We start from the raw sequence: 21,231 nt of genomic DNA, 5'->3' as shown, positions 1-21,231 counted from the left end.
TAGAGAAAGAATGAGAATTGCTGAAATACCGTCGCGTATTTAGAATTATAGTTAACTATAATTTGTTTATATGTATGCAAAGTTGTGTTTTCAAAAAAGGCTCTACACGTATACCAAATAAACACTGTTTATTAGAGCCAAACACGTGTAATGCTATATTGCATGCAGTAATAATATACACCGAACGCACTTTCTCTTGTATAATATCAAGTTTTTGTTATAGTTATTTATTTCAGTCGAAGTTTATCTATCTTTTTTTCTCGATAAATCTCAAAATCCCAGAAAATCATCACGTATCACCATATACTTGTATTATTTGTTTTCATTATCGAATATATATAATATATGTATATATACCTCTAAATGTGCAGTATATAAATAGGAATATTGGTACGAGAAATGTTCCTTTTGAATCATTTTTGAGCGATTTTGCTTTACAAGTCCAACAATGCTATTTTGTATATTAAAATGTTGACAATTCGACGTTCAAAACTTTAATTTCGTTTACCCTTCTCGCCGTAAATATATGACGAAAGGAAAGGAGGTAAGTAACAATGGAGGTAAAAAACAGAAATCTTGATTCTTCCGTTGATTAACATTAAACGATCCATTATCAATACGCCTTCTTATGAGTTACGTATGTCGTATAAGTTATGGACAAGTATGCGTATAAAAGTCGAGTTTAGTCATGTATTTGGTCAATTTGAATTTTTCCCTGTACGATTATTGTTTCCACACGAAATATACATAAAAAAGACATCAGGTGACTCACATTCATGAAACATTATAAGTGCTGCGAAAGAGATATCGTCGAAATATCGGTCATCGTTCCTTCATCATATTCTTTGACAAATTTCAACGTTCACTTGTATAGTGTGAATTATATTGCGTTTACAATTAAAGAATTTTTTCTTATTATGTCCATTGTCGATAGGACATTCACTGAGTTGTAATCGTTGGTTGATAAACTTGATTAGATGATGCTTTCTATCTACTACTTATATCGTTTCAATAACATGATTCTTTTTTTTCAAATGTATTACTCGAATTACATATATTCAGTTGTCAACACGGAATTTAACATAGTATCGCTATTACATATATATATATGAATAGTTTTGAAGAACAAAATATACACAAAAAGTCTGTATGTCAATTTGGAATTGATCTTCGAATATACATATTGTTCGCTTTTATACTATATAGTATGCGATAGAGATAGAATATTCACGATGTCTCGGAAGTCCATGAGATGATGAAGATAAACGTGATTTATACAAAAGTAGCTTGTAAAGCAATACACGTCATTGTAAATAGATTCTTATGCTAGTAAGAGGATGTATGTATGTATATACATATACACACTGTACGCATTTATTAAAATTATCACGTGAGTATAACAATGGTAATCGAGAGAACTAAATAATGAGAAAAAGGCATGAGGTACCATTTTGATATTTTTATAAGATTATTTAGATAATAATTTAAAAGTGCGACAAAACAATGTCATATACTGTGATAATGAAGTTAATGCAAGATGAGGAAAGAAATTTTTTTGAAAATATGAAAAGCGGTTTTTTTCATGAAAAATTGTAATACTTTCGTAAATTTTTTGTTAACCGTGAAAATGAACAGTGAATGGTGAAAGAGAGAACGACAGACACAAAGTCGTAAAGATGATAATCCTAGGAACAAATTTTATTGATAAAGATAAAAGAGATTTCTTATCAGTTTAATGTCTATGATCAATTAAAAACGATTATAATGTAGTCCATTATGTGAGAAATAATACTGACGATATTATACATGATTCGTACGTTGCATTATTTTTTTTTTTGCTCATTTTCAATTAATTTATAATTAATATACGTGGAGAAAAATAAATTAATAAAGTTAAAGTACAATATCGCATGTTACATAGCAGCTGAAAAATTGAATAGTACTTATTGATATTAATCATTTACTAATTATTTATATAGATAATTATTTTTTCTTATTTTTCATGTTCATAATAAGAAGGCAACAAACAAAACACATAATTATACCACAAATATTCATTAAAATATTACACTAATGTCACTATTAAATATATTCCACGTACAAAGAATATTTTCAAATTAGAATTAATTTATCGCAGCGAGGATTAAGTCATTATCTTTGAGAATTAAATAAAACAATAAATGAATACACATCTGATACACACGATTTGAATTAAACGTATCGAGAATAATGAATTTATTTTTCTAGAACGAGTTTTCAATTAATTTGTGAATAATGCGTACCTCCGATAAATGTGTATTCAAAAAAGAAATAAATTTAACAATGATCGATTCAACATAAGTATTTGGACTGACGACACTCTGGGTGCGAATTACCTACTACATGGTGGGAAAAAGATGCAGTTTAATTCAAATTCTTCAGTACGGCAACAAGAATTGGGGGGCGACGTAGCAATTAACAATTTTTTTTTAATGCGTACGTTATCCTGGAATATTATCGATAAATAATTAAAAAAAGAAAAAAGTATCCAAATTCTTATGTTTAATTAATTGGTGTATAATAATAATTACGTACAAGGAGGCTTAACAAAATTAATTCAATTCGAATGTGCTATTGGGAAAGCGAAAGTCGATGAATTAATTTCTAAATTAATATCTGCTTTCTTCTTTCACCGATCATGAGAAGTTGCGATATTGCACTAACTTTCTTTTAGGCGAACTTATGGCATCGTGTCTGAAAGTTACGCACTAATTAAAAAAAAAAATTGTATGTTGATGCGTAGAATTCTAATTAGGAGAGATTATAGGCAGGAAAAGAAGGTAAGGTGACTGTTGGTTCATCGACAGAACAACCAGGGGGCCATCTGTAATAAATTACACCAAGGTATGTTTATTTTTAAATACGATTTAGTCGTGTCACTAAATTTTTTTTATGTTATGTTACGTTAAAGTGAATTGTGATGTTGGCTGCTGGTTGCTTTGATTAGTATTTTAGAGTAGAATTAATGGAGCAGCAAATATAGGTACATGGGCAAAAATGGTGTTTGGTTGATTGGTGTGTGTATAAGTTTGACTCAGTGTTTTCCGTTTTTTCAAGATCTACAAATTCATTCAATTTTTTTTCTTTTTTTTTTGTTTTACCTTTTGAAGAGAATTAATTAGTCGCACTTTATATATTATACTACTGAGTCAGTCCTCTGTTTCTGATGGATATCTTTTTCTGTTTCTTTAGGAAAAGTAGATGTATTTCGACTGTTGTGATGAATTATATAATAGTAATAATAATATAATAGTTAATAATAGATAATAATTCCTCATAATAAATGTAAAAGCTGGTACACAGAGATAACAAGCGACTCGCTGGTGACGCGGACAAAAAGACTTACAAAAACGTGACACATGCACAATACTAGACAAAAACTTTGACAACACAAATCACCAGACTAATTTTTTTCTTGTTTCTTTCTGCACCGATGTTCATACAGCGGCGAATGTTGATACATCTGCTGGCCCAATATGATAACAAATCATATCAATATTCAATTATCTAAAACATTCTAAAACTTCTTCCTTAGAAAGTCTGCTGCAAACCACTCGATGGGTTGCAAACTATGTTTTTCGTATTGTTTTTTTTTTTGTGGACATGATTGTAAAGTCCTTTTCTTCTTTGTCTTCTTCATCTTCTTTGAACGAGGGCTTGACACAGACTAACAAGATGTTTGTGGCAATAGATGGAGACAACTCAATTAGTAAACTGAAACCGCCTGGTCCAGTAATATAGATAGCAAAACCCTATTCCAAATTATAGGTAACCGGAAGAACGTATTGTTCTCACAGTTTTTGCATTCTGTAGTTTTTATTGTTGTCTTCATCGTCGTTATGATCATCACTTTCTTCTTCCGTGGATGCATTATCTAACCATGTTAACCAACTGTTGACCTACACCATTTAAACATTATTAATTAATACAAGTTTCTTTAAGTTTAGTTTGTTATCACGATATAAATTACTAATCACATGTCAAATAGAATAATTATAGTTATGAAAACAAAAAAAGTGTATTGGTATTAAGCAGTTGGTATTGGTATTGAGCAAGTGTTTCATAGAAATTGTTATGCAATTAAGTGTACTTTTTATAGCACAGGAGCATTTCATCAATAAAAAATACTGATTATATTGTACTGTATAGTACTGTGCTAATTTGTAGACATACATAAAATTTGAAACATTAATGTAATATTATGAAATTTGAAGTCCTATTTACCTCAAATAATGCTTTACCCTTGCCCGGATAAGCATCAGTAACACATTCTTTCCATTTGAAATAGGCATCTTCTTCAATCACCTCTAATCGATAAAGTCCATCAAACCATCGCAATAGCATCCCTTTTGGAAAATTGTGCGAGAACCAAAATGCTTGAAGTGCATGGAGAGCTGTCACTTGAGACTCTATATCGACGAAGAGTAAACGCATCAAACGTGCATATTTTTCCAGTAATGCTTTTTCCTTATCTATTACTGATTTTCCTACACTAGAAGGATCAACCCCAGGTGCCAGTATTGTTTCCTAATACAAACATGAAAAATAGAAATAATTATAAAGATATCAAAATCAAGTATGGAAGAGGGGACATGAGATTTTTAACTATTTACGATACCAACAAAATGACTATAATAATGATACAATACTAATAAAAATGTAAAAAGAAATTATACATAGTTAATAAATATAGTAAGATAAAATAACGATTTTAATTAATTTTTATACTAACCTGTGTAATGTATTTCAGAAGAACGTTCATCAAAGCGTTAATAAACTCTGAATCAGAATGATGCGAAGGTTCTAGTTTTTCTTTGATCCATTTGTAAAGAGTATTAGGATTTGGGTCATATTCTAATTGACGCCATATATCTCCCTGGATCTTAAGAAGCGGATAAAGGAAAGTCAATTCTCTGTCCTCCAAGATCTCCGCAAGTCTCTCTTTTGTTTTGTCTGCTTCAGGTAGCTGGCTAATAAGATTCACCTTGCTCTCGTTAAAGATCTGTGTGAGTCTTGCTTTGCCTTGGCTTTTATGTAACTGCTGAAGTGTAAGTAAAAACAATGGATGATGCTGACCGTTTTCTGTCACAGCAACCAGATCAGTTAATTGAATTAAATTATCCACAATAGCCTTGGCTGTTAAGAAGGCAACGTGAGAAGCTACACAAGGCACAGTACTCTCTTTTTCTGGAATATTGGACACTAGTTCTTTCCATCCCTCATGTATCTGCTGTACGGTAATCATGTCTGCTTTCTCCAATTCAACTACAAGTTTAGCTGCGAGTTCACGCTCAGAATCTCCGCGGTCTAATGTATTAGAATATAACGTATAAACTGCGTGACGTAAAAATCGTTCAGGTATTTTAAGATCTTGAAAAGCTGTTATTGCGTCCTGTATATTCGTATGAGAAGCAAGATCGTCCATCAAGGAGTTCACTTTTTTCAATATCTCTTCTCTAGAGGTTCCTTTATCCTTTCTATCACGAGCTTTTTCTCGTTTATCTACAGGACCTTGTTTTATTACGATTGCTGGTGACAATTCCTTGTGCAATAATGGCGAGCTGGGTTTTAATGTGCTAGTACGTAGAAGAGGTAATTCCGATGCTCGTCCTGTGAACAGATCTATTAATTGAAATAATAATTAGAAATTGTCTGTGTGCGGCCATGCGTATTAGCATTTATATGTTAAATTTGAACATCTAAATTAGATATGATTATTTAAGAAGACTATGAATTTGGTTGAACCATATGTTAGTGTTATTATCTTTTTCAACCAAATTATGTATATACATTATTAACAGTTACCACTAAGCATTTGAAAAATTAATATTTGCAAAACTAAATAATATTTTATTAACAAAAATACATACCACTGTTGAGAGGTAGGTTGGGATTGATGTTAGTTTGTTTAAACATCATAGAATTAGCTGATGGTCTTAGTGATACTTCTTCTGGATGCCCAATCAACATCTTATTTTTATTGAAGCGTAATTGTTCTTTATTGCTATCTGTAATTCAATGAAACAGATTCATTAGCAAGACGTACATGTTTTAATAATAAATTACCATTTAATAAAGTAATACGTACTGTTATTGAAGTTTTGCGGTGAATTATGTTGCTGTTGATTGTGTTTTCCTTGATAATTGTTTTGGTTACGATTCTGATAGTAACCCGGCTGGTTACGTTGATTGTGACGGCCATAAGTAACCCCGGAAGATCCAGAGAATCCGTTAGGGCTGAATGGGGATGGCATGCCGAACGATGGAGAAGTCAATGGTATACTTCCCATCATATCCATGTCTAATCCGCTACGTCCCATTTTTCTTAAAAATTCAGCTCCGAGGCGATCCTCACGTCTATGGAAGCCATTTCCCCTCGAAGACTCTTCATTATCACTGCGAATTTGATTAATTGGCATTGGACCTTCAGTGCTGGTAGCCTTACGCGGTACCCAGCCATCACGGCGTAGCTCAATGACATCACGCAGCATAAACTTGATGCGTAGAGGAAGATCTCTGCTCTCAGCTAAGGAGTTCATACGATTGAAATATTGATCCATAAGTCCGCGGCCTTTATCCGAGTCAAGGATACGGCCGCAGGTACGCATGATTTGACAAAGGCATTCGATATCCTCGGCAGTATCCCCCCTGGATCTCCTTCGCCTTTTCTTCTCCAATAGTTGCTGGATGCAACGATGTAAAATCGTTTCCGATACGATTCCCAATTTTCCCAGTTCTCCGATGAATTTAATGTTACCAAGCATTTTGCGCTTAGCCACCTGTCGGCGTTCCTCTTCCTCTGGGCCAAGTTCATCCTGATTTTCGAATGCCTCGCTTGCCTTTGAACGATTTTCAAATTCGTCTTTGCACTTGTTAAGAAGGAGAACTGTGAATGTGCTTTGGCCTTTTTGACTTTCAATGAGTGCTTTTCGTGGTTCAAAGTTTGCAGCTTCGTCAGACAGCCGTTTGCACAGCTGTGCGTACATAGAACTGTACTTGGGTTCATCAAGTGCTTTTTCGAAGATCTAGAAGTGTAATGGTAATAAATATTGAATTATACAGATTTTGATTTTATTTTACATATTATAGTACTTATCATCTTCTTACCAAAAAAATGACACCTCTGAGAATCACATCAGAATTAAGCTCAACGTTGAGCAGGTCGCTGCTCAGCTTTGCGAACTTTTCCGGCGTAAGCTTATTAAGAATACCCCGCACCTTTCTAAAGATGAGATCATTTCTGCTTTCTGGGGTGAGTGCATCGCGTCTAACAGTTGAAGGAGGGATCCAGCGTTGCTCAGCGGATAGGGAGCGAATATCGTCCCTGGAAGGCATCGAATTTTTTTAATTTCAGTGTGTTACAAATAACAGTGAACACAGAAGATTGATTGGGTGTAAAAAGAAGCAGCTCGTGTATGACTGTTATAGCCAAGGTAACTTTCTAGACCCTGACCTTCCTCCCGAGACACGAGAAGCACCCCCCGGTCCTGTGGGGTTGTCCGTTGTTGCGCGTGTTTCGGCCCCCTGAGTGATAAATCACAGCACACAGATCTTCCTTTAGGAAGCTGAAACAAAAAGAAGATTACAATAAGAATACCTGTCATTTCATCAATAATTTATTGCTTACACGCATGCTACTCCATCCATGTTTGACTATTAATATCGCAGCCTTTTGTACCTAATGATGCAAAAATATGATGTATTAACACACATGCAATTGGGATGCTTAGAGTACAAGTTATCGTGTGCAGTCTGAAAAAGTATATTATAATTTTATCTCTTTGCACAAAATGCATTCCTATTATTTCTCCATTAAATCTAATCAATCTTTGAACTATGTGTACTACAATATATTTAATGAATTTTATACTATTGTCATCAAATTACTATGTGATAATCATATCATTATATAATAATGATATAATTATAAATTAAATGTTTCTATGAAAGACTTCTCAAACGGAGGGATAAATTTATGAAAAGAACAATTGAAAAGTATTTTCCAAATAAAGAACACCCTACTTTTTAAAGAATTTACTAATATCAATATATTAAATATATAATACTTATGTAAACTGTACAATACAAATTTATTTCCAAAAATAAATTAAATTTTCAAACATATACAATTTTTGTAAAGAAAAAAGAACATAGATTTTTTCTTCTTTATATTTCAACATTGTAGTACTAAATATGATTATGCAAAATGGGTGAGAAACATTCACTCTTGTCCAACAATTAATAAATCATAAAAACATAACACAAACATCTATTTATTTCTCTTTTGATAATAAACATCATTTTGGAGTCAAGTAAATAGAAACCGAGCATAATGTAACATGTAAAATACAAAATCACAACAAAACAAATTTAAAAAAATAAATTAAATTTCTTTTTTTCCATCTATTGTATATAATAACAAAATATCAATTACTTTATAAGTAGGCTGCTAGATGTTTATGTAAATTCCTATTTTTTGGAATACAATTAAAGAAATGGAATCTAAAGCAAAAATTTATTTCGTTTATTAAATATTACAGCAAATATTATTATACTTTGAATAAACTATAGTTTTGCATACTATGTGGATTTCTGGAGCTTTAAGGTTCCTATAGATGCATAAACATCCGCAGTCTACTTGTAAGAATAAGACTTCTAACGGCAGGAAGCACGGATTAACAGTGTGCAGCCTTATTGCGCTCACAAGTGAAGGTCTTCAACGGGCAGGACGAGGACCTTCTCCAGGGAAACGGCTTTGATCTTGAGGTATCGGTTACGAACAAAACAACCAAAAGCCGTGGACGATAAACGTGGAGAGGATCGTATGTGGGGCGCGGCTCATGGTCAGACGGTCAATGAACCTTTCGTCGTCTCACCTCGACCGATCTCGGCTTCTATCGCCAGCATGATCGGGCGAGGTCGGACAACTTCGTCCTGACTTCGACTAAGGTCGCCTTTGACCGCCTCTACTAAGCGATCCATGTATTTAGGGTGCATGACTGGAAAACCTTCGGTCTGTTTTCAATTATATGCTACCGGATGGAGGAAAACAGAGAATAGCTTTATCTCGAGAACAGAAAAGATTCCAATATCAAGTCTATGTACAGTTCTTTGTGCAATGTTCTTTTTCTTTGAATCGCAGTATTATAGACTTTTTTTTACCATGAAAAACACTTATCTCTGTTTATGAGATGAAAAAGTAAGGTGGAATCTATAATAATTAGAAGTATGTGCAAAAATTGTCAGACAAATATACATGTATAAATTTGAGTTTTAATGTTTAATTATTGTATGCATTTATGGTAATTTATGCGATAAATGAAACTTGAGTAATCTGCGCAGTGTTTTGCTTATCTTTATAAATGTACTTTATGATGAAAAATAAATGTATTGAAATAACAAGCTTTTTTGCGATTAGAAGAATTCCAAGAGTAAATTGAAATTGTTAACAGTAATAACATAGTAGAAATGGGAGATATATACGATACTGCTGTAAATTATTTTGAATGATTTTTAGAAATGTAGAAAATTTGGATGAACAATGTAATTTTGGAATATCAATATACGGTCACAAAAATTCTCGCTCGGTAAAAGCGGAAACTAAATACCATTGAATATGTATGTACTTACACATACATATATTGTGACTTAAAAAGTATTACTTTGGGTTGCACGATGAAGGTTGCTGTCTGCAACATGCTTCGACATTGAAAATTTCTTTGGTACATTAAACCGGTATTTGGTTTCGTTTCCTTTTAAATTTATATTACTTTCGTTGTCAGACAAGTACACGAAGGTTTAGGGAAGGCAATCACTTTGACTTGTTCGATTACCCAAAATAACAATTGAAATTTCTTAGCAGTTCTAAATTTATCTTGTTTAAATTTAAATATACGCATTTAAATATCTACCGAACATTTCAATTTGGACATGACAAACGAAGTACTATATACAAATAATTTTACAAATATGTAATTAAACTATAATCAAATACTTTTTGTAATTTTCTTCTTTTTTGTATAATAATTCAATAATAATTTTAAATATTGATAATTTCATCGTAAATTGTATACAAAACTTGTATGGAAATGCATCATAAAAATAATGCATTCTATGATTTAAATATCTATGGAATTCTGGAACTATGACACCGGAAGTTCCAAAGAAACAGATTGCAAAGAAACAGTTATACCAATTTTATAGTTTTTGAAGCTACAGCGCATGCCAAGTTGAATATGTCATAAGTATATCTACGAATGTTATTATCGTAAAACAAAGCAAAAAATAATCCAAAAGTTTAAATGTCTTTAAATATGTTTACCAAAATAGATATTACCTTGTAATAATTTATATTGCGTATTTTTCCTTAAATAAAATTAAAATTACTGATGAAAATATAATTAAATATTTAATTAAATATAATTATAATTAAAATGAAGACAGTAACATTTTTAACAATTTTGAACAATGCATAGTGTAAAATGACGTTAAACGAGACCTTAAAAAATAATTATGTACAAGTGAAGCCACGTGCTAACAATAAACAAAGAGATAACAACGAAACTTAGATCGAGCAGTTGCTATCCTTCTTTGAATACTTCAGACACTCCATTATTCTGTTTCCTCATGACACGTCATTGATGCGCCGTGACGGCTGCACTCCACGAGTTAGAACAAGGTTGCCAACTTTTGAAGGCCGATAACGCATAAGATCAGCGATTGTAGGAAAAAGAAAGTGAAGTACCTCTAATTCAAATGAAATTTTTCACTAAACACTTAAAGCAACTTCTATAGAGAATATTTTCTCGTTAATAATATTCTAAAATATTTCTAGAAAGAAAGAAATAGCAAATAGATCTATGATAATACTACCAACATTATAAACAATAATCGCTAGAGAAATAGCATTACACAAAAAGGGACCAAAATTCCTTGCCTCTAAAATTTTTCACGACAATGCACATTATTTAACATCTCATTATTTAATGAATTTCATGTAATTTAAAAATTTCTCGACATTCCAACTATAATCTAATTACCGGAGAGTTGTAATTTTATTTTATACATTCACGATCGTTTTTATGGTTCGCATAATTAGCACATGCACAGAAACACAGATACCGAATTTACCAAAAATTTCTAGCAAGTGACATAGTTACGTGGCGAAGTGCAAATTAGCCGCACAAAGTGGACAGCTGAAAGAAAATCAGTACGTCTATTCATAGTACGATAAGCGTTTAAGTTTGGTGTAACAAAGAGGCCACATACGGTCGTCACACGTCCGACATAGGAACAGTCATATGGCCGAGCATTTAAAGGCGCACGACGAACGCGCTCGCCACGGGTGCGCATGTTGTAACACGCTCTGCCCCAAGTATTAAATGTTTCGAGGTTGTAATCGTTAGAATTCTGGATCGTTAGTATGGCATTATAGAAACTGAGGTGACAAGTTTTTCACATCGAAACGAAAATTGATTTTGAACGAATTACATATACTCCTATATAAAAATTAATTTCAACCGAATCATGCTTATAAATCTTCGAATTTTATATCCTAATTTAGTTTTGATTTGACAAAAAAGATACTTTGACCATAGAAAAGATTATAACTTAAATTTGAAGAAAGAAATCACATATATTAACAATATATTGATATATTAAAAAAAATCTTTAATGAGAAAAACACAATGAACCAAAAATGAAATTGAAGATCACTTGCTCAAGTATTATGACGAAACGAAATAGATGAAAAATAGTTGCCAGAAATGCTTTTTTTTTAAATAAACAGAAATTCGAAATTTATAAAATCAATTCTAAAAATTCGTTCTCTGTTAGAAAGATAACGCAATATATTATTAGTTCGGCATCATTTTGTAGTTTCTTTGTTCAACCATAGCATACAATGAACAACAATGAATAGAAAGATAAATGAATTATAAATGTAAAATCTACCAAAGGAACGACATTATAATTTTAAATATATAAAATGGAGAACATGAAAAGTATCTATCTTAATCGAAAATTTGAGGCCATATATGTACAAAAATTCCAGCGGAACGTCAGAAACATGACAGTGTACGGCTGGTTGGTTTCGTACACGCCTATGCGTGTACGTGCACATTGATCGATGAATACGTATGTGTGCTCCATGCATACATATGTTTACAAGAGTCTGTCTCCATATCCGTCACAAAACGAATGTATCAGTGTATCGAACAGCAAAAAATTTGTCGAAACGAACACTTTTTTCTCAAACTTATTCTAGAATATATCACTAGAAAAATTCCTAAGTTTATTTGTCTAAAGGAAATTCTTAAGAGACGACTAACCCTGTTAATTTTTACATTCCAACTTCACTCTTTTTCAACGAATAAAAAAGCTTTTAATGCTTTAATCCTTTTACAGGAATTATTACTTCCACCAATAAAATTTAAGAGCTACGTGAAAATATATCTTCGTTTTTGAAGTACGATAAAGATAAAATATGGCCAATATGGGCGTAAGAACCAGATCACTACCCCCATTTGTAAGGGGTGGTAGAATAGCAAAATAAAATTGAATTCTCTAAAATAAATTCTTGCATTTACACAAAATTATACGTATCACAAATGGCTTTTTGGTAGTATAAGGGAACTTAAGAAATTCCTATAACAATAAAGAAACAGCCGATTGATTCGAAGATGAGCAAAAGAATAGGGCAGAGTTAAAGAAACCTTTGACGTAAGCAGTGTGCATAGGACTCTCTAAATAAACGAATCGATTTTGCAACTGAACAGAAAGTAACCAACAATCGAAGAAAGGAAGATACTAATTTCAAAATTCATCTAGAAGGAAGCTAGGCAACAGAACATAATGGTGGAAGGAGATTTATCATAAACGTCGAAAATTTTGCTTTCGCGTATAGCTTAAAAGAAAATATGCTTCTAATTAAAATGCGAGATCTGCATAGCTTGAAACGTGTATAAAACATGCTAGAAGATAAAGGAATGAACCTACACCAAAAGTCACACCGATTAAAATGTCAAAAGTGGGAGGGAGTTGCGTAGGTGCTTGCAAACAACACTCAATTACCACTCGTGCATTGTTTAATTTTGCTGTTATTCAAACGAGAACTAGTCGATCGAATGAAAAAATTGGAATTAAAACAAGATATAAAACTATAAAATACGATAGGGAGTCGACGGAACGGAAGATGCGTTCGGAACCGACATGACGCACGACCTATGTACGAGCTGTATTGACTCGAAAGCAACCCTCGAGAAAATTCTACCAAATTTCCCAACTTTTAACCAGATTTTTTGTGAAGAAAATACACGCAACGTGGTAAACTAGTATTAAATTGGTTATAGTAGCAGGCAGACAAATTAAAATGTATGATTTTTGCGAGTAAAACGATGAGAAATCACAATAGCGTTTACTTACGGCCGACGGTTGTTGTTTCTGAAGGCTTTCGCAATCAGTCGGTCGTACTCGGGAACTTCCGTACCGTACGTCTTGTCAAGCCAATGTCCGCCATGCGACTAACATGTAGTCCTGCAGGAAAGTAGCTTATTAGTCGGTTTAACTGTTCAATAGAAAAATTTTATTACGGATTTTTCTTACCTTTTATTGCTTTAAACGTATAGAAATATATTAAAATAAATGTACCATTAGTTTTATTTTTGATCCTAGCGGTAGTAATATATAAGACGGTATTTCAGACATTCGTTTCTATGAATGGATAAAAAATTATTTTATATTGTAAGTTAATATTTTTATTTATTTCTCTTAACAGGAAATTTTCTAAAAAAAATTAATTTCTTTATATGAAAGATTACAATTTATATTTGTTTATTATAATAAAATAAAACAGTGTTTACCAAGTGATGTTTTGAATCTAGTAGTACTGACGGTGTTGTAGACACAGTAGACTATATTAAATTCCTTTTATATTACAAACTAATTTGAAATTCGCAAGACGTACATTATATTATTAATAATTTATTATCAGAGAATAGATCTATTTTTATTAGTCGATAAGTAAATGGATTATTTACAGATACCGAGTCTGAACTTAAAAAATATGAAACGCCGATAATGTGGAAATCTGTCTGAATTGCGGTTTCGTATACAAAGGGGCTATTGTCACATAGGCGGTGGATTAGATCATTTAGGCAACTGTCAGTTTCTAAGATTCAGTACATAAAGATAGTTCTCTTGATTTTTAAATGTGAATTAATAAAGCAATTTATATTTAGATATTAAGAACATTTGTGATAAAATAAGTCAGGTTTGTTTTACATATTTGTCACATATTCATTTATGCATTTTTATCTCGTATTAATTTTATTCTTTCGTGTACGTATTTGCCGTATATCATTAAAGATCCGAATGCTATTCAGCTGCATAATGACGAATAGAAATAGAACAGAATTTTAATACATGCTGATTAAAATTTTGATTTACTATATAATATGTGTATCATATAATATTATACTATATTATTCTAACTAATATATCATTTTTATGACAGCTTCAAAACATTCATCTGATACATATTTATATTGTATTTCCTAGGGTTCAATAAATTTTACATTTACTAACAATATTACCATTGACAGAAAATTTAAAAGTTTGAACATTATGTGTTTTGTATAAATATTGAAAAATATTTGAAATACGTGTAATAGGTACATACATTTAACAGTATTATGGAAAGTAAGATTAAATATATTTAATCTAGGAGAATAGAAATTATATACAATTATAAACAAATAATAGATGATGTTAATTTAAATACATTGGAATACATAAAAATTCTTTTATAATGTTTACATGTCCTTAAAGTTTTAATAGTGATTCATATATGTGATAATTTATCAGTGTTATTCATGGATGTGTCATATAGGTTTTAAGATTTCATTGTGTGTTTATATATATAAACATAAGATTACGCGTAAAAAAATTATTCGCCAAAATTATAAATGTATTTATTTTTTATTTTTAAATTTTGCAGGTCTCTGAATCTTTTAGAAGTAGAGAAATTTTAATGAAACTTATATTTATTCTTAGAATGGCTCACTGTTCTCAAACATATGGGTCCACGGATCAACGGACAGATGTACCTGATGTAGGATTTAGTCCTACTGAACTTTATAGTCTCAGTGAAAATATTACTACTAACATATATACAATAAATACAAGTTGGAAGACGCTTGAACGTGCATATAAAAATGTTGGAACCAATAAAGATAATCAGGGTCTAAGAGATAAGGTGTAAGTAATTATAATAAATTTGAAATAAAGATCAAATAATTTAGATATATATGATACTTTTTAATGTCCTATTAACATTTTACATTTCAATTCATATTTATATTTACTTTCTATGTATTTATTTTGTAACAAGGCATGTCACACAGTTAAGCACAAATCAAGTAGTAACCCAAACCAGCAAAGACATTGCAAGACTGACAGTGCTAATGAGGCGAGGTGATAAACAACAGAAGTTGCAAATTGAGAAACTTACCACTGATTTCAAAGATGCATTGCAAAGATACTCAGATATGCAGAAGGTAAAATATATTTTATTAATTGTATCCTAGTTAATTGTAATGTTATCATGTACTTATAATTTCTTTGTTATGGAATTTGTAGTCAATTGCTGAAAAAATGAAGAGACATATTTTGCTTACAACTAGTATAGAAAATCCTATGGATCCCGAGGAAGAAGAACAACAACGTTTACTTCAAGCTCAGGAAGATGAACACAAAGTGACACAAAGGTTTGAAATAAACCATATGCTCATTTTGATAGATATACATAACTATATCTGCACATATTTGTAATGAAAAGAGCTTGATTATTTCTCACAGTCTGCATACAAGCAATTGGATGAGAAATAGTTCACATTATACTAATCTTATTAAAAAAATGAAGATTCAAATAGGTCTTTTTCATGATTTTCGTAATATGAGCTTAATTCATAGATTTTATAGTATGAATATCGAAATAGCTCGAATTAAAAATTTCATCGAAAAGATTAAATAATTACAGTGTGTATTATTCATATAGAAAAGTTATAAAATGCACTTGAGTGTATGGTAAGTTTATTTTAATCGATATTCTAATACATAATACAAGTCCTTTAAATTACATTATTGATCATACATAAAATGATAAAAAAGTAATCTACAAGTACTTCTCTTTCCTGATGTGCTTAGGAATCTTGAGTTCCAACAGGACATACTGTTAGAGAGAGAAGACAGGATAAAACGAATTGAAGGTGATATTTTGGATGTAAACCAAATAATACGCGAACTGGTAGCATTGGTGCATCAGCAAGGAGATTCAATCAGTGAGCTATTCTGTCCAAATTTTATAAAAATATCTCGTTTTTGCATATTTTTATAAATGCTTATTATTGTAGACACGATAGAGAATCAAATAGAAGATGTTCACGTGAATGTTGAACTGGGAGCGCAAGAATTAGTTAAGGGAAGTAATTACCTAAGTAAATATCGACGGAAAGTTTTTGTCTTACTGTTACTCGTGATCATAGTTGCCGTTATATTAATTATTATTCTAGTCACTAAATTAAGTTAGCGCTCCTAATCATCGTAGATACTGCGAACAAATGAAAAAGGTTGTCTCAATCTATCTTACTGATCGTAGTACTAATATCGTGGAAAAATATAAATTGCCAGTTTATATATTGGATATGCAATATGGGGAGAGGATAGACTTATTTTATATTCGTTTATAAATTAATTAATATAATTCAAACGTATTATCCTTGTTTACTTTCCAACTTGTAAAACATATTATAATGTTCTTACCGCGTAACTTGTTTTTTATTTTCCATTTTAAAGCAACTTCAATTTAATAACTCACATTGAAGCAAAGCATAACAAAGATATTAAATATCCGCGTCATTTTTTATAAAAGGCTTTTAATAATAGCAGAAACAAACTTTTGAATATTGCAAAGTAACTGTAATTTTTGTTGTATCTGCAAGCTATTGTCTAACAAAAACTTTGATAAGTCATTTTGTTATTAATTGTATTATATATTATTTTCTCAATAAATTATACAGCATTATAAATACAACCAGCATCGAAGCAGAATGTTAATGTTATATTATAGCTTCAAATTTTATGGCAATAGATATTGTTTGTCAAACATTCATATTAAAACTATGTACTCTACTGATTGACTATATACAACATTTTGATATATACTTATCATAATTAAACAATTACTTAATGTAAGTAGTAAAATTATTCATTAATTTATTTATTATGGTAAATCTTTAAAAAATGTGTTATTTAACGTTTTATTATATTGATATTAGAAGGTCACAAATGAAAGCATAAAGTGATTTAAAAAAGATATGGGTTTATCCTAGAATTACGTGAAATAAACAACGTGGCACTACATTGATCAATGTTTGAAGATTTGTATAGATAGCATTTGTTAAATGAACTATATCTTGTTTTAACATTTTTTATAATTGTGTGCTATAAATATGTAATTACTATTCTGTACCCTGGTTTTTATTTAAAAATGTAACTTTCTGTCGCATATATTTTACCGTTCAGATAAATGATGTATACTGATAGATTCTGCTCAACTTTATATTAATCAATTGAATGTAATGAAAAGTGATAAGTAGAAATTATGTTTTGTAAAATAGATATTCTTTTACTAGCTTGTCATTTACATGTTATCATTTTGGAACAATAAATTCGTTTCGTGTTATTGAATAATTAATTATGTGTCTGTTATAAAAGTAATATCATATAACGTATTATCTCCATTCTTTATTTTGGAAATATAAATTTGCACAAACTGAAAATGAAATTTTGATTATATGATTATGTCATGAATACTTACTTATCGCTTTTCATCTTTTCATCTATGTTTAAAGTTATGTATAAATTAATATGAATACATGTATTTATATGTATGCGCACGCAGCTTCTTTACTTTTACAGATCAGTCACTTTAAACAGCTTTACAATATAAAATATGTAATATATTGAGAAAAAAACAATAATTTACATTTTTCATGTGTTTGAAACATTTTACTATTTTATATACAAATACAGGTACTAAGAAAATATTAAAAAATACTTATTGCAGTTTGCGATTTATGTCAATAATATAGGGAATGCCTACTGATGACTTCTTCAAAACTGTTTTCAAGCTTACATTTTTACAAGAGACTATATATTACTATGTAGTTCTTATTAACTACATGATAATTTATGTAAGTAAGAACTTTTAAGGACATATAAAAGTGATAAAAATATCATGTTCTTAATCTAAGCATAATTCAATTGTATAAATTATGAATATACTATAATTTTTTATAATCATTCTTTAATAGAATTATAATATTGTTTATTATGAATTATGTGTATTTTTGCTGAAGGTTACAACATTAAAAAAGGAATACAGTACAGATTATTGTAAGATTGAGACAGCCATTTTCTATAAATCAATTTGTCTCTTATATGATTATTAGGCATTCCAGAATTTAACAGTCCAATGATTACGTTATCATTAAGATTATAACTTGAATATTGTATATACAACTAACCACTAACATTCAAAATAAATTGCATTATATATGATACTAACATTGTTACGTTGTTGACGTATATACAGATGACAACAGTTTTGTTACAATAATGAACTCTATGATGTTTCACTGTATTAATTGTAAATTGTGTTTTCTTCTTCGTTTTCTTTGTGAAATGTACCGCATTCTTTGTAACATTTTATTAAAAAATAGTAGCTTCAGTTGAAATACAGATAGCATGAAAAGAGGGCAACATTTTGCATTAATTTCTTGATGTTTTACATTTTTTTATGAGTTGCTGCAAGTGTCATTGTGATACAAATTATAAAGTTTATGTAAACAAGATTGTGATGAAAAATATAAACAGTTTTGTTAGGCTTCAAGAAGTGAAACAGTTATTATTTAATGTTTTCATTATCACAATATTTATAATTTATTGCAACCGAGATGTACAAATTATGTTGTATTATTAATACATAAGATAACATTTGAATATTCCGCACTATCATTTCTTTATCGCGTTTAAACTGTCCAGCCTGTTTTATATACAAAATATATATGTTCATTTGTTATATATATATTAATAGCTTGCTGTCACTAAAAGCTTACAGCATATACTACCGTCTATACTCTATTATAATTATTTTTATATTTACATGATTTAAAAATTTGTGATGAACAAATTAATTTAAAAAAAATTAATACTTTAATTATAGTATGTACGCATGGGATTCATTTATAACAGTAATTTATATAATTCGAATAGTATCTAATGTACATTTATAGCACGTAGTTTACAAAAAATACTTAAACTAGAAATACTATACAAGAATAAAATAAATGCATAACAGAAACGTAAGTTTTATGGTTCATTAGTATCCTGAATGAAATGCTAAGATATTAATATTAAATCAATAAGTATTGCTGATAATTTATATTTGAATAACCGATAGAAAAAAGTTAAAAATAATGAAAAAACTCAGTCTTAGTTCGCTTACGGGTCTTTTTTCATAAAAGATGTCATTTAAATATACGTGGATATGTTTATCACTACAAGTGACGATAGCTAAAGTAAAATGATAATGACGATGCTAATATAAATACCGTGCATGATATTTAACATATCTCTAAGCTTTCATCTTATTTTGTTGCTGAGATCGTCTAGCTTTTATTCTTGCTTGTAAAGTAAGAAGAAGGCCTGCGAGGACATCGTGATTAGGCAGTTTTTTAGCGAACAATAAACGTTTAACTGAGTCATCGTAAGTTAACAAAGCGACCATATTTTGTAGTAAAAAACCTTGACAATATTCTAAAAGTTGCGTGGCGTTGTAAACCTGGAAATTGTTAAATGACAAATCATTTATTTTATATTTCCTCTTTAACAAAATGTTTGTGGTATATAATATTATATCTAATAAAATCTAAACAAGATACCTTTGCGTGAATATACATAGAAACGATATTGTCGAGATCAACCATAGAAGAACATTGTGCCTCGCAATACCTAAGTAATCCATCCAATTGGAAAAAGTTTGCGGCTGCCATTAACTCCAGAACATCACTTTGATTAACTTCTAACGTAGCACAACCACCATGGTATAGAAATTCCATAACCATCTGAATATTAAAATATGGTTTAAATCTTAAATAAAAAGCTAAGACTTTTTAGCTCTTTTGAAGTATTATATACCTGGAAAATGTGATATCGAATATCGTTAATTTGTACAATAGGAGGATTTCCCTCGCACAGTTTTGAACTTAACATATTCCTAAATCTCGGTGACGATGTGACCAAAACGATTTTATGGCCATAGAAGACTCTGCCCTCCACTCTGAATTGTACATCGCTTAATTCTGGATTATTTACAAACTTGGGATCTATTCTGGATCCACTAGAAAGTGTTGTATCTCGAATAGGTTTTATTGGTTCCCATCCAAAGCACGTACAGAAAATATCCGCGAGGAGAAGCGTCGTTCCTTCTTTCTATAGAAAAAATACAAGTCGAAAGATATAAGAAATATTCTTATTCAAATCAACTTTAATCAAGTTGAAATATGACTTACTTTACTATATCTAAAAATGTTAAACAACAGTGGGAGACATTCTTGTACGAATTGTGTCGAATAGTCATCTGGGCAAACTTGAAGAAAATCTTGAAGTAATTGATCTATTACCGAATCTAATCTTATTTCGTGAGCTGTTGCAAGACTATGCATCCAGCAATGTAACGTCCAACCCACTTTTAATCCACGAAGTTCCATCGTGATATCTGTGAAAAAATTCATATGTTTATACAAAAAATATATAAGTATACTTTTTAAGATGATTTCTTCCAAATTTGTTTTACCTAAGTGGTTGCTTTCAGCACTATGGTACATTGCTTCTTGTAAAGCTTTAGTTTGAACTTTATTAAAGACTGGCTCTTTGCCTTCTCTTCTATTTCCTCTTCCATCTACAGTTTGTTGTTGGGGACTAGTACCGGCACTACCTTCTGCCAAAATTTCTTCTAATGACAATACTTCTTTTTCTCCTCGTTTGGCAGAGAAGTTTAATGGGTGAGACAACAGTTGATGAAGACAACTCCTTTGACCATGAGCTGTTGCTACTGATATTGCACTATAAGAT

The 21,231-nt window shown here is 30.7% G+C and overlaps 3 protein-coding genes across 13 annotated transcripts in view; 1 reads left to right on the top strand and 2 right to left on the bottom strand.

Moving 5' to 3' along the window:
* Window positions 1-2,864: 2,864 nt before the first annotated feature.
* On the bottom strand, window positions 2,865-13,572 carry LOC126915265 (eukaryotic translation initiation factor 4 gamma 2). Of its 3 annotated transcripts, none has more exons than XM_050719782.1 (8): window positions 13,462-13,572; window positions 7,493-7,604; window positions 7,147-7,363; window positions 6,128-7,064; window positions 5,910-6,047; window positions 4,772-5,661; window positions 4,264-4,566; window positions 2,865-3,938 (listed from the first exon to the last, which is right to left on the bottom strand). In XM_050719782.1, the coding sequence occupies exons 4-8, from the start codon at window positions 7,023-7,025 to the stop codon at window positions 3,831-3,833; spliced, it is 2,337 nt and encodes a 778-aa protein (XP_050575739.1). In that variant the 5' UTR covers window positions 7,026-7,064; window positions 7,147-7,363; window positions 7,493-7,604; window positions 13,462-13,572; the 3' UTR covers window positions 2,865-3,830. The 3 variants fall into 3 exon arrangements, with proteins under 3 accessions (XP_050575739.1, XP_050575740.1, XP_050575738.1); XM_050719783.1 differs by lacking the exon at window positions 13,462-13,572 and adding an exon at window positions 8,744-9,170; XM_050719781.1 differs by lacking the exons at window positions 7,493-7,604; window positions 13,462-13,572 and having other exon boundaries at window positions 7,147-7,374.
* A 408-nt stretch (window positions 13,573-13,980) lies between these two features.
* On the top strand, window positions 13,981-18,659 carry LOC126915268 (syntaxin-12). 2 transcript variants are annotated; one of them, XM_050719796.1, is made up of 6 exons: window positions 13,981-14,308; window positions 15,035-15,294; window positions 15,428-15,593; window positions 15,676-15,803; window positions 16,243-16,376; window positions 16,449-18,659. In XM_050719796.1, the coding sequence occupies exons 2-6, from the start codon at window positions 15,068-15,070 to the stop codon at window positions 16,622-16,624; spliced, it is 831 nt and encodes a 276-aa protein (XP_050575753.1). In that variant the 5' UTR covers window positions 13,981-14,308; window positions 15,035-15,067; the 3' UTR covers window positions 16,625-18,659. The 2 variants fall into 2 exon arrangements, with proteins under 2 accessions (XP_050575753.1, XP_050575754.1); XM_050719797.1 differs by having other exon boundaries at window positions 13,992-14,308; window positions 15,091-15,294.
* A 341-nt stretch (window positions 18,660-19,000) lies between these two features.
* Window positions 19,001-21,231, bottom strand: part of LOC126915262 (ankyrin repeat and BTB/POZ domain-containing protein BTBD11) — a 32,950-nt gene continuing 30,719 nt past the window's right edge. For all 8 annotated transcript variants that reach the window (XM_050719773.1, XM_050719775.1, XM_050719774.1 and 5 more), the window contains 5 exons: window positions 20,954-21,222; window positions 20,670-20,875; window positions 20,296-20,589; window positions 20,040-20,222; window positions 19,001-19,939 (listed from right to left, as the gene is read on the bottom strand). In XM_050719773.1, the coding sequence (XP_050575730.1) occupies window positions 19,733-19,939; window positions 20,040-20,222; window positions 20,296-20,589; window positions 20,670-20,875; window positions 20,954-21,222 (1,159 nt within the window). In that variant the 3' untranslated portion in view covers window positions 19,001-19,732. The remainder of the gene's footprint in view (window positions 19,940-20,039; window positions 20,223-20,295; window positions 20,590-20,669; window positions 20,876-20,953; window positions 21,223-21,231) is intronic.

Source organism: Bombus affinis, chromosome 4 (assembly GCF_024516045.1).
Source record: "Bombus affinis isolate iyBomAffi1 chromosome 4, iyBomAffi1.2, whole genome shotgun sequence".
NCBI lineage: Eukaryota > Metazoa > Arthropoda > Insecta > Hymenoptera > Apidae > Bombus > Bombus affinis.
This window is presented reverse-complemented; position numbering and strand designations above follow the sequence as displayed.